At 35.7% G+C, this 13,209-nt stretch overlaps 1 protein-coding gene across 1 annotated transcript; it reads right to left on the bottom strand.

The window, feature by feature from the left end:
* Positions 1 to 3,711: 3,711 nt before the first annotated feature.
* Positions 3,712 to 11,330, bottom strand: SCAMP5 (SCAMP family protein). Its single transcript, XM_021974594.2, has 12 exons — positions 11,142 to 11,330; positions 9,194 to 9,307; positions 9,052 to 9,114; positions 8,786 to 8,819; positions 8,559 to 8,681; positions 7,013 to 7,075; positions 6,805 to 6,898; positions 6,494 to 6,539; positions 6,347 to 6,414; positions 5,705 to 5,753; positions 4,578 to 4,643; positions 3,712 to 3,970 (listed from the first exon to the last, which is right to left on the bottom strand). The coding sequence occupies exons 1-12, from the start codon at positions 11,208 to 11,210 to the stop codon at positions 3,938 to 3,940; spliced, it is 822 nt and encodes a 273-aa protein (XP_021830286.1). The 5' UTR covers positions 11,211 to 11,330; the 3' UTR covers positions 3,712 to 3,937.
* Positions 11,331 to 13,209: the final 1,879 nt, after the last annotated feature.

The raw sequence follows: 13,209 nt of genomic DNA, 5'->3' as shown, positions 1-13,209 counted from the left end.
GACGACTAGCCAAGAAGATGATTTGGCAGCGGCATCCCCACGACCAGTTGTGGAGGCCTTCGAATGATAGCTAACATGCCGATCGGGCACTAGCGTATCCCTCATTAGGAATTCGTAATATTGGCTTGTGCTAGCGCAGCCGACGCCGCACGCTACTACAGGCAATGGTATCGCCCCATTCGTTGGACGAACACTTTCTCTGTCGACCGAGGGCACAGCCTTGGCCCTCTCCTCAATGACCTTAACTTTGGCATTTTCACTCTCGGCACTTTTAAAGCCCATTGCCTCACTATCGGTATCTCTCTTATCGTCCGATGATTCTTCATCGAACGCGTTAGCTTCATTATCATACGGTGACTCGCTATCGGACATCTACAAATAGAAATGAAAGGGAAACTAAATGCCATGCAAGATCAAACTATGGAGTCCTATGGCTATCGCTACCTGTGGCAACTAGACTACCGAACGTTTTTTCGTGATCATACGTGCTCATAGTCTAGTTTAAGCCAAAAAGGTTCATTTGATCGAAAAAGAAAGCTAAGAAAGCAGCGTACCTTGTTTTTTCCGGTTGATGAAGTCATCGAAAATCGCTCTGCCGTGTGAACAGTCGCCGAAAATCGCCTTCTTGCCCAAGAATGCTCGCCGGAAATCGCCTCTTCACAAATTTGCAAATGGCTCTCATAACACTAGTGACCTCCAAATCCGAAATCGCACCCCCTTTTATACTGAAGGAACCAACCGGTTCACCTCGATAACGCAACCGAGGCCATCATTATTTTGTTCAGCACGCGTGCCCACGACACGTGGCACCAATAATGTGCGGTAGCAACTTGCACACCATGCACAAAAGACTAAGCGTCATCCTATGCTCTCGATTCCGCTTCCCTACGCGCACGCCACACACAGAAGGCTAAGGGTCTTGTTATCCACGTAAACATTTGGAAGATTTTGAAAAACTACTGTTTGGCACAAGGTATTCATCATGCCAAAAGCGCAGACCCAATACGCCTTACCATTATGGAGATCACTTTTACCGTACAGCGCGTACTCTAATGGCCCTTGAAAGGCCAGGAATACAATTTCATACGAAAACACCAACACTGCCAATGAAACGCCTACCCCAAAGGGGAAAGGGCACCAAACGGAATACCATGGATTGTTGAAGCATCCTATACCGAGCAACGCCTCTTAAACAAAACTCCGGTTGATTAGGGTACCGATGATAAAAGAAAGTCCCCAACTAAGAAGATTCTCTCATATGGGAACTTGGGGGACTCCTGTTTATACCCTATATAATCGACCAATGAGAAGATCACACGTGGAAAGTAAGACGCTATCTGTAAGGAGTGTTCAGCACCCGTTACTACCGAACGCAATACAAGACCCCTTGCCAGTCATTTCTTGTTGGGACACATGGAGCCACCACAGGCAATATCCATAGTCCCACATCGAAGTTTCACTCAATTTGCACACCTCTCAAGACTTATAAAAGTGGGCACAAGTCCCAAAAAGGAGGTAACTGAGACTTTCGGCAATTCAATCATTACTTTGTCCATATTACTATATACTCTGTACTTATTCTCACTTAAGCATTGGAGAGCCTTCGACCGGTACCACACCGGTGCCCAAAGGCTTACTGAGCGTTTTCTATCTTGCTGATCGATCGCTCTATCGAGGCCCAGAAAGTACCGAAGGTTTAGACATCACTAAGTTAAGTGTCGAACCATTTTTGAGCATCAACAAGTCTAAATAATATGATGTCTTGCTAGACAATTTGACATCCTTTGGCATCCAACTAACAACTCGGATCATGCATTCAAATTAAAAATAAACCTAAGAAATAAGTCAATGGATAATACGACAATATAACATACAATATTAGTTAGCAAAAAAGAAATTAACATTCTCATTCAAATAACACTGTTTTCGCATGAATATTATATACTAATAAACTCACCAGGTTATTTGAAGCCAGAGAGCATATATATTCAAATAATGTTGGTGTCGTATGAATTGACCAAGCATACATATACACTTCTATTTCTTATAAAGTGTGCGTTCCTTGTAAACAATTGGAATATTGTGTGAAAATTAACCAAAATAAATACATTAATTATACAAGAGTGCTGCTAAACGAACCCTAAAATTAACTGAGTACACCCTATGAGCTAAGTACACCCTAATATTTAAATTAAAATGTAAAATTAACTAAGTACACCCTATTTAACTACCAAAAATTCCCATGGTACACCTTTAATTTTTAATCTTTTAAAGTATTTAAAATAAAAAATTACAGTAAAATAATAATAAAATAATATTTTGACAAAATACTCTCTCTCTCTCTCTCTCTCTCTCTCTCTCTCTCTCTTGCTTCTTCTTCTTCTTTTCTCTCTCTCATGTGAGACCACCACCACCTGGAATTGCAGTTCTCCACCACGACCACCATGTGTTTTTTGGAAACATCTGAATTGGGATTGGGATTAGATTGTTGCATTTGAAAATTGGGTTTTAATGAGTTGCCATTGGAGTTGAAGTAGAAATGGTGACTAGGGTTGTTAAGGGGGATGGCGTAGAGAATAGGATCTCAGGGGAATTGAGATCTGATGTCCCCAAATTCCTTGTCTCCTCATGTCCTTTATCTAAAATTTTGACACGTCTCTCCACCTTTAACAATACACAAACACTGTTAACTCGTATGGAAAATAATGTAAAATATCAATAGGCATTTTGAACGCTTCTTCTCCCTCAACCATGGCAGTCTCAGACTGTCCTAGCCTCCAACCTTGCAGCGGAGAACTCTTTGGGTGTGGGTTTCCAATATTTCAGCATGAATTGGTTTGTGTTATTGATTGTTAAGTTTTATGCATAAAAAAATCAACTTGGATCAATACACTTCTCATGGATTCCGTGTTGTTTGTTAAAAATTAAGTCAATTTGTTTGAAGGCATGGATTCAAAATAATAAATACCAATATTATTTTATCTTTTTGGTCATTTTATATTAGGATAAATTAATAGTTCAATAAATAGTTTAATAGTAAGGTGTACTCAATTAATTTTAGGGTTCGTTTAACAGCACTCTTATACAAAGTCCTTCCATTCATAAACTTTCTGCAGTTCTTTTATTATTATTTTTTTAAAAGATCGTTGATGAACACTACTGTTTGTTTGTTGGGTCTGGTCATTTAACCAGTTTCCCAATTTAATTTTTATTTAGGTGACATCACAAGTTACCATGATTTAAGGTTTTGGAACAGAAAATAATCCACTCCTGCTATATGTCCAAGAAGTTCTAATTCATCAAACCCCTGGCTCTTAACACATTTGCAGGTGTTTTTTTTTTTTTGTTATTTTGGGTGTAGATCCTTTTTCATTCAGAAAGCTCCAACGAAATGAAAGGGTGCTGGCCTTCCAGTTGTTAGAGCCCAAAGTTATGATTGAGGTGAATCAAACTCGACATCATCTTTATCAACTGGAAGCTCCAGATTTTGAAAGTGCTTTTGAGCATAAATGATTTTATAGAACTGGAAGCACCAGATTTTTAGCAGCATGAATACTTGTAGAAGCCGTCCCAAACGAGCCTGCAGTTGCCCATCTCAAAGAGCTTTTGTGTCTAGAATATATATTTTTCATAATGTTCGCTGTGGCTTTTGCACAGGTAGTTGGATGAACATGAATATATAACAAAGCAAGCAATTATAAGACTAGGTAGTTTGATGAGGAAATGGTGGGAATAGACAGACTTTGAGTTTAGAGCAGAACAATACATCCTATGTCATATATATTTATCTTACAAATCATTCTTCTACTTACTCATGCAATGCAATTATCACAAAGAAATGCAACATAATAATAGGCCGCAGAAGAATATACTAAAATCACTCGAAAAGAACAACATAACTCTGAATCCCAATTGGACACGACCCCAGGATCAAATCTCACTTGTTCCCCCTGAAATACATGTATACTTTCTGCACAAACCAAAGAGGAAAAAGACAATCATATATATATTAAGGATAAATACCATGTAAACAATGACTTCATTCTGACTAGGCCCCAAAAAGAAAAAAAAATCATTCAGACTAGTAAGGAAATTCCAATCTTTGAAAAGGCGATATGGTGAAAGTGAGTGATAAATTGTGTTTCTTGTGTTAACTAGATAATTAATAAATAATCTATTTCCATTTACTAAATCTCATCCAAATCATATAAATTATAACTTGCAAGTATCAGTTTAATACAGGAAAGTTATTTGCTTTTCACTCATTATTACCCTCAGGTGATCTCAGCAACCACTTTGTTGTGGCAGAGATCAAGGGAAATAATAAGTATCAATTTAGCTTAAAATAATTGTCTGATTCCAAGTTTCCAACTACAGACTAAATTTGGTGGAGGCAAAATATCAGGGCACAAACCACTTTCAAGGAACAATCACTGTGGTCTCCATAAACTAAGAGTAGTTTCCAAATCTACAGATTACTTAAGTGCATCTCTTTGTGAGCCACCAAAAGCATTTCCTACACATCTAAAGAAGATAATACTAAAATTTTAAAGTGTATAGCAAACTCTGTATCTCACCTGAAGTACCCAAAAGCTTAGAAGGGTTTCTAAGCAAAACAAGGCAAACCCAGCTAAGTAGAATATCTGCACAAAGAAAAAAAAAGGCAAAATAATATTAGTAATCTTATAATATTATAACCCAAACATTCACACAATTTGGTCATCTGAAATCCAAATCATGATGAATATCTCCTCACCAACTAATAAACCTTTTTTCCTTTTTCTGGACAAACAAATACACCTTCACTGTTCTGTCTTAAGAGTCTTTCTACACGTAAGTAAGAGGCACAAGGGATGTATCCCACATTAAAAGCGCACATATTCTTTTACCAAACTTGTTACAGTACCTCGTCAATGCATAGCACAAATTTATGACTATCCAGCCATGCTAAGCAAACAAAGGTTTTACAACAATCTGATATTCTGAATTCTTTGCATAGCATTGAGAACTTTGAAAATGGAATCTTTTTGAAGTGAGTTAAGTTCATTGTACGTATCACGCTTGTTTTTATCTTTTCTTCCAGTTTAGATCATCGGAGAAGGTGGTTACTGGTTCATTTGTTAAGAGTATTTTGGGGAAGAAGACACATTAATTTGGAGTCAAAAGTGAAGACACGCCAAAGATACGAAAGCAAGCTTAAGTTTTGATTTCCACAAAAAACCAGCAGACATCTTTGTATTTCTTTCTCGACCTACTTCATGATTTAGATCATGCTTGTTCCTTTTTCTTCTTTTTTTCCTGATTAAATGTAGTCCAAATTCTTCATAAAAGTTTGCTGTTTCGTATCTTGAATGTATTATAAACAGCTCTACGTATGTATTATGTAACAAGCTTTTAACTAATATTGTCTACTCTGTTCCTTAAACTTTAGAAGTTGTAATAAAAACTAAACATACTAGGATGATGGGCATGAAAATAAAAGAAACACTATATTTCCAACAACATTCTTCTAAGAACATAATCATAAAATCTGTTATTTATTAATACTCTGCAGAGAGTTATAAAATCAAATGAACAAAAAATAACAGGAGAAAACACACACACGCTTCTCAGGGCAACTCAGCCTCTAGCAGGCATTATATAAGTTAACATGCACACTTTTGAAGCTGATGAAAGACAGATACAGGCATGTTTACAAACTTACCCCTACCACCACATGGTCTGAGAAGACATCAATTGCCGGAAGAATGCCCCTGTATTTTTTGGAAAAAAAAAACCAAAAAAGTAGGAAACAACATCAATATAAAGGAAGAAAATATACTGGTTCAGTTAAACAGCATGAAAAGAATCATACTCAATGAAACAAATCTATGTAATTTAGTAAGAAAAAGAAACTTATTAATAACTTAAAATCCACCAGAAATTGAACTGTTGTAACTTCTCTCCAGGCTTGCCATTCCACCAAGGTAAAAATTCAAAAAAATATATTTAGTTAAATATGAAAATGGTTACAAACAAATTTCAAATGACAAACTGCAGAAGTTACTTTCTTCCCTTACTTCAAATCAATCAACAATATGACAACAGGAAATGAAATTTGAAAGAAAATATACATTAGCAAATGTACCTATGCATAAGTTATTAGTTTTACACTTCCAATTGCTAAACATGGGTTTAATGCAGCAGCTAATGAGCCAAGAAATTTCCTTTTACGGATGGCTTGTCAAAATGTACTTTGACTTGGTAGTAAGTTCCATGCTAAATTATCATTTGCCAACCATCTTACTATAGAAAATTATACTCAAGAAACAAAGACACAAACAAAAAAGTAAAGGGAAGAACTTACGTCAATGATCTCCCATTAAAGACAATTGGAGGAGCTATCGCCGCAAAAATGCAAAACCCAATATGGAGCTGCCTCATGAAATTGATTACAAATCAGATCAATAAGCTAAGCAGTAAGAATTCAAAAGGATACAGTATCAGTACATACCATGTAGAACAGGAAAAACCAACCAAACTTAAAGGCACTATCTGTCCTGCAAGTTGGAAAAAATACCCCTCAACAATCAGCACAAGCAGTGAAGACAAAGATAATTTTGTGAGACATGCAAATGCTTATTCTTTTATATCTGGTTATTAGCTTGTCTTAGCTATGCCTATGATCCATGATATTTCTGACAAATATTTCTATGTAGTGCCAAAAGTTCTATGCTAACAAGCAGCTTCTCTGTGAGCTCCGGATGAACTACAAATCCTATATTTATCTAGAAACTAGAAACAAATCCCTCTTTAAATATTTACCTCATTGCACGATAGAGAGGCCTGTACCACAGAACATATGAAAGAGGGCATCCAAGTAGAGCATAGATCGTTGCAAGCAAAAATATTTTAACACCTGCAGTTTATGAACATCATCAGAAGCTCTAATTAGCATCATAGACAAAGAGCTAATCCTACATATAATCTACAAATAATGAAACATCACTTTGTAAAGCTTTGAAAAGCTTACCTCCGCCTCTAATCCAACAAACAATAACAGCAATTGCGTTAAAAGATAGGCAAAGAACTATGCCTGCAAAGAAAATATTATTAAGTATTAGACGGGCATATCATCCTGCTATTTACATGCATTACCAAAATATATTTAAAAACAAAAAACAAGGCATAATATATTGCTATATAACATTAATATGAGTAGGGTGGGCACAGTCCAAATTGGATCGGTTTCACCTCAAAGCCACGGCCAAACCAATTACAATATAATGGTTTGGTTTGGTTCGGCTTTGACAAAATTCATGAAGGAAACCAAACCAATTTAAGATAGTTTGGTTTGGTTCAGCCGGTTTAGGCCTAAGCCCAATTCTCTTTTCTTTTGCATTTTTTCAACATTGTTAACCCAATTACAACCCCACAAATTCACAACTTGCTCCATACTTCAATCATTTTCTAGAGTACAAAACCATCCTAAAGCTCAACATGCCATAAAACTTTAAATTTCATAACTAATCTTAATACAAATATCCATATATAGTTATTATCTAATTAGAGTATTACACATGTAAAATAAAATATAAATAAATGAATATACACATAAACGGTCCGGTTTGGTTTAGGTCGGTTTACAAAAGGTGAAAACCAAACCATATATGGTCCATTTGGGTTTTTAAACCATTTGACTTTTTCTTGGTCAAAACCAAACCAAACTGGTAATTACAGTTTGGATCAGCCAGTTTCATCGGTTCGGCCAGATTGATGCCCACCCCTAACTATGAGGTCCTTAATAATGAAAACATGTTAGCATAACCAAAAATGAGGGTGTGTCCTGGTACACAATGGCCCATTTCCCTCTCAACAAGACAAGTCCTAAATTTTACCAGACTATCTGAAATATTTTTCCACATTCATAATGCCCTAAGTTAATCTCCACTGATTTTTTAAATAACTTTTCCTCATCTCTATTGAAAATAATTCTAATATACTTTTGTTATATATAATTCCAATGAAAACAAAAGAATATCCTTCTAAAAAGTAAGAATATCCATTAATAACCTTATTTATTAATAATAACTTAACAAGAATTCTTTCAGTTAACAAATTTGGAGCTGTCTCTTCATATATCGTTTTTTGACTCTATTAAAATATAATTATTTGAAGAAAAGAGTGCAATTTCTATTTACAATTTAACTTTAGATCAGAATTATATAATTAGGTCAAAAAATTTCCAACAAATAAATTATTCTTGAGCTTTCCCTTTATTTTGATCAAATAAAATGTGATAATCAGTCTTGCAACAAAAAAAAAGTGTGCTATTTGGATCAGAAGGATATGTATTTCTGGGCACGACACGTAGAAACTGATGGCAGAAAATACATGTAGAAAAAATTTAATGCTACATCCATTTGATCAATCAGTTTCCATTTTTCTGAATAAAAGAACCAAAAGGCTGGTTATGAAAAGCAATCATATGGGCACACCGAAAGAAGGCAACCTTAACACTTGGAAATAATACAAGTAAAACTGCATAGCAACACATTTGCATAATAAACTTCCATTACCTAGCCAACTTGCAAAAGCCAGATATTGTAGCCTTTGAGCATGTACTGGTATTTCATTAGCTATATCATGGTGAATAAGTGGAAAAAATGGAGGCCAATTTCTATCATCAGCGGGGACACCAGCTGATTCACAAAGTAGAAGGAAAAAGTAATTACTCATAATTTAAGAAAAGCCAACAAAAAACCCAAATTACTAATAGTTTAGGCTGCATATTCATAGTGCTTACCTTTTGCAACAGAATCTTCTCTCCGTTTAATATCCTGTAAAAGTTAAATGTAAATACAAACACTATTAAAAACAAAATATAGGAACACATTAAGCAGCACACTTGAGAGATACTAAGGAATAGCACAAATGAGAGATTATTACAGGAAACATTTCAGATATGCGCGCAATTTATAGATTCGTAATGCAATAAACTCCAGTTTAAAAGATTTACAATAAAGGCAGACCTATAGATAAGTAATCACTCATAAAATTTATACAATTAACCTTTTCTCTCCTCTTGAGATCTGCTTCCCAAGTTGCAAGCTCTTTTGCCTTTTTCTTAGAATCCTGTAGATACATACCGAACAATACGTAACCAAGCTAAATAAGTAGAGAAAAATAGTATAGGAAAAAGAAACTACATTACATTCATTGTATCCAATGGTATATCGACTGTTGCATCATGCTTCTGCCCAAAACCCAGAGGTTCAGATGCCAATGGTGGAACACGTGACTTTGACTTGGGAGCACCAGCACCATTCTGCAAAGTTCTCAAATTATGGCATATTTAGAACATTTCTATAAGGAAAAGAAAAATACATATCAACTAAGCTTTTTACTAGTCTTGATAAGCATGCCTTAACCATGAAGCCGTATGGCTTAAAATCCAAAAGTGATTTTGTATGGTATCCTAGAAAATGCAAATTGCACCACACAATGTAGTGGCAACATGACTTTAACTTTGCTTATTTGCATCTAAAAGCAGCCTGACAATCAAATAGCTTATGCACAAAGACATGGAATAGGATTTATAACTTCTAAAATGCCCATGTACAAAGAACTGAGACTTCATAAAGATGCGAGGGACGCACAAAGCACTGCATTAGCAACCCTCACCATTCCAATTAACCTTTTGGAAGCAAGTTAAACAACTCCAATTCACCATTAATATATCATGTTGCATCACTGAAATGGTCAACCATCATGGTTTCATAAATGTTTAGCAGAGGTTCAAAATCAAATGACATAAAAAAAAATCAAGATAGCTTGAACTCTGTACACGTTAATGAGAAACGTTCTTTAAACTCTCAGAATATGTACAAATCTATAATTCATGAAGACTATTATGTTGATATTAAGGTTGGGAGGTTTTTCCCGTCAATAATAAAAATCATAACTAGGTTATTAAATAAAGAGATATTTAGTCATATACCCATTCTTAGCACTAAAACTATAAATAAACCCTATACCATTTAATTTCTATAAACAAACCCAAAAAAAACCCAAAAAATGACAGCTGGCCCTATTGAATTTAATTTTGATTATTAAATTACTTTGATGCCCTGTTGAGTGTTTTGGGCTTGTTTATGAGGTTTTGGGGTTGGGTTTGTTTTAAGAAATTAATGGCACTTTTGTAATTTAAAACAAGTTAAAAGTCTTTTTGTTATGTTGTAAATGGGCTTTGGGTGTGTTTCTAAGATTTCATACAGGGTATTTTTATAATTTGGGCTCCTATAATGGGTATAATAGTGAATCTCCCTTAAATAAATACATTATGGGAAAAATGCAAAAGATTAAATACACTAAAACAGTAGAATGAGAAGGCCAGAACAATGTAAAGGGACAACATTTGGTAAAAGGGGGAAGGGGACTCAGTGATAGACAATTTTCAAAGAAAAGAAAAAAACACAAGAGTATAAAACAAAAAATACTCTTTAACTGAAAATTAATTAACTTACTGCCTGAAAACGTTAGAAAGCTTCAAAACCAAACATCAATCGCTAAGCTGTACATTATACCTCTCTTCCAAATTGACCAGGACATTGTATAATTTTTAATTTTAATGAATATGTTGAGAAATGTATCCCAAATTCATCTTCTTCTTTTTTTTCCGCAAAGCTGACTTTGAAGTGAATGAGGTATAACTTTTCAACTTCTGATTAAATTTTCAATGTTCATTCAAATTAACAGAAGTAAAAACCTAACTCATTTAAGATTTCTTAAGCATTTTAACTCGAAATTAAGACTGGATTTCAACATATTAAATTTGCTCTAAGCTAGGGACTCTTGCATAGTGAGCATTGGCTCTGTTTCTACTGTCATTAAGAGAGTAAGACTGCAAACCCACATGTTATTTCAAATTCTCAACTCCATTTTATAGGTTACATATAATTGTTTCAAATTTTTTATAAAAAAAAACATTCACTTTAGTGTCGGAATATTGAAAACCTAGGGTTCAGATCCAGATCCGAAAAAAAACCCAACATCCAGGAATTCAAATTACAACTGAAATAGAGGGCAGATCTAAACAGGAAGAAGAAGAAGAACAAAACAGTTAAAAATGGAGAAAGAGAAAAGGTGTTGGCTGTAATTACCGAAAAGGGATTGACCTCGACCTCGACCACTTCTTCGTCAAATGGGTTGGGGTCGTGGTGCCGATTCATCGTTAGATCCCCAAATTTTGCAGAAAATTTAGAGAGAGAGAGAGAGAGAGAGAGAAAGCGGGTGTAGCAGTGTCTCTGTTGTGTAATGTGTCACACTACACTCCCACTTTATTATCTGCGAGACTGGCTTATATGCTACGCCTACGCGGGATAACAATTAGAATGAAGTTCGGTTTTCAGTATCCACCCCTAAAGATTTTGAATTTTACTTTTGCTGCCATCTCCGAATCTCCGATGCTAAAATTTTCGCCCTCCAAAATACAACCATTCATATATACCCCGAACTCAAACAGTTTTTTTCCCTCAAGAATGATTCAACTCTTAAGTTTTTTTTGTGTCTAATTTTTCTTAAGTTAATTTTCGTTTATACCATCATGATTTTCTTTCATGAATATTTTAACCAAAAATATTTCAAAATTTGAAAACAAAAGAAGAATATAGAAGATAAAAGTTTGGCATTGTTGTGCTGTGAAAATAATCGCTGTCAAATTTGCTGTGAGAGAAATCAGCTATGAGAGAAAGTAGTTTGGCATTTGGTAAACTTTTTGTTAAAAGTGTTATTGATACTAATTCTCGCATAATCATTAAACCTAGCACCTCTTCGAAACTGATTCCCGCATAATCAAAAAATGAAAGCACCCCATGTCCCTTATAGCTTTTTCTCACAGCAATTTTAACAAGTGATTTTCTCATGGTTTAGCAAACGAGCTAGGCTTCCCAAAAATTTTAAAAAATCACTTATCATCCCAAATAAGCAATGCCAAACATGCACTAAGACTTAGTTATTGATATGCTCCATGTGCCTTGCTTTTGCATCCAACGTTCCCCTTTTCTGTCATTTCGTCACATAAATTGTTATCTTTGCTTATGTGGTAGCCACATGGTAGAAAAATGTGGGTATATTTGTTAACTACAACATTTCAAGTACTTTGGTTATATATCCGCAAAAGTTGACCATATTTCCCTAATTTTTCCCTAAGTAGCTGATTCAATGCCCTAAGAATTGAAGGTTGGCATCAATTGACGACAAGGGGAGCAAAATTTGGGTCTTCATTGCTGCTATTGAAGTTACGCATGTTTAATTAGTTGATATTGAAGGCGCGCTAGTTCATCGAAGAATAGATGGAGATTGGAAAAGGAAGGCATTGGTGTCATTGTGGAAAGTTGGTGTTAATGCCCAAAAATCCAAGGCTGGGCCCAGGCTTAATTCTAGCCTAGCGCAATATTTAACTGTGAGAGAAGCCCAACTAGGATATATGAGAATTTGTCAGAAGCGCTGGTACAAGTTGTGGGTCATGTGCCACGCCAAGCAAACACGCAAACCCGCCACGCAGAGGGGTCAACATGAGCTAGTAAAACATACCGGCTCCGTAAACCCACACTCACTAACCTGTTAAGTGCTATTTGGCCCGGTCACAACCTATTACCACACCATGGAACTCAAGCATAAACATGCCAAATAAACACGCAATGCCAAGCAAAAAGATCGTTATTCTAATGCCAAGCTACAGGCTCAAGTGGGCCCAAGCCACATGAATATCTGGGGCTTGTTGAGAAGGTTGTGGTATGGATGGGTACGAGCACTCACGAGGACCATTGAGGGTTCAAGGGATGGAAGTTTTGGGCTACTTGGGAGCACCAAAACTCAAGCCCATTTCTTGGGCCCAAACACATGGATAAGCAATAGAGAGAGAGAGAAAAAAAAAAGGTGGCCCAATGCCTTAGGAGAATATGTAATGGTCTGCAACATTTAGGAAAGCCCCACATCAACTAAGGTATCCAACATCTTGTCAAAAAGTAGAGCAAATAAGCTACTTTCAACAGCTTGACGAAACCATAGAAGACTTAGCTGACTGCTGGAAATAAGATGTCAATGACCCAATGCCTTAGGAAAAGCACAACTTAGTACCTAATAAAATATCTAGCATCATGTTCAGCCCTTGTCAAAGCTTTATAACAGAGTCAAATAGAAGCCATTGCAAAAACCAAAGGAAATTCA

Source organism: Prunus avium, chromosome 5 (genome assembly GCF_965620075.1).
Source record: "Prunus avium chromosome 5, drPruAviu1.hap1.1, whole genome shotgun sequence".
Classification (NCBI taxonomy): domain Eukaryota; kingdom Viridiplantae; phylum Streptophyta; class Magnoliopsida; order Rosales; family Rosaceae; genus Prunus; species Prunus avium.
Note: the sequence above shows the minus strand (reverse complement) of the source record. Positions and strands in the feature narration are given on the sequence as shown.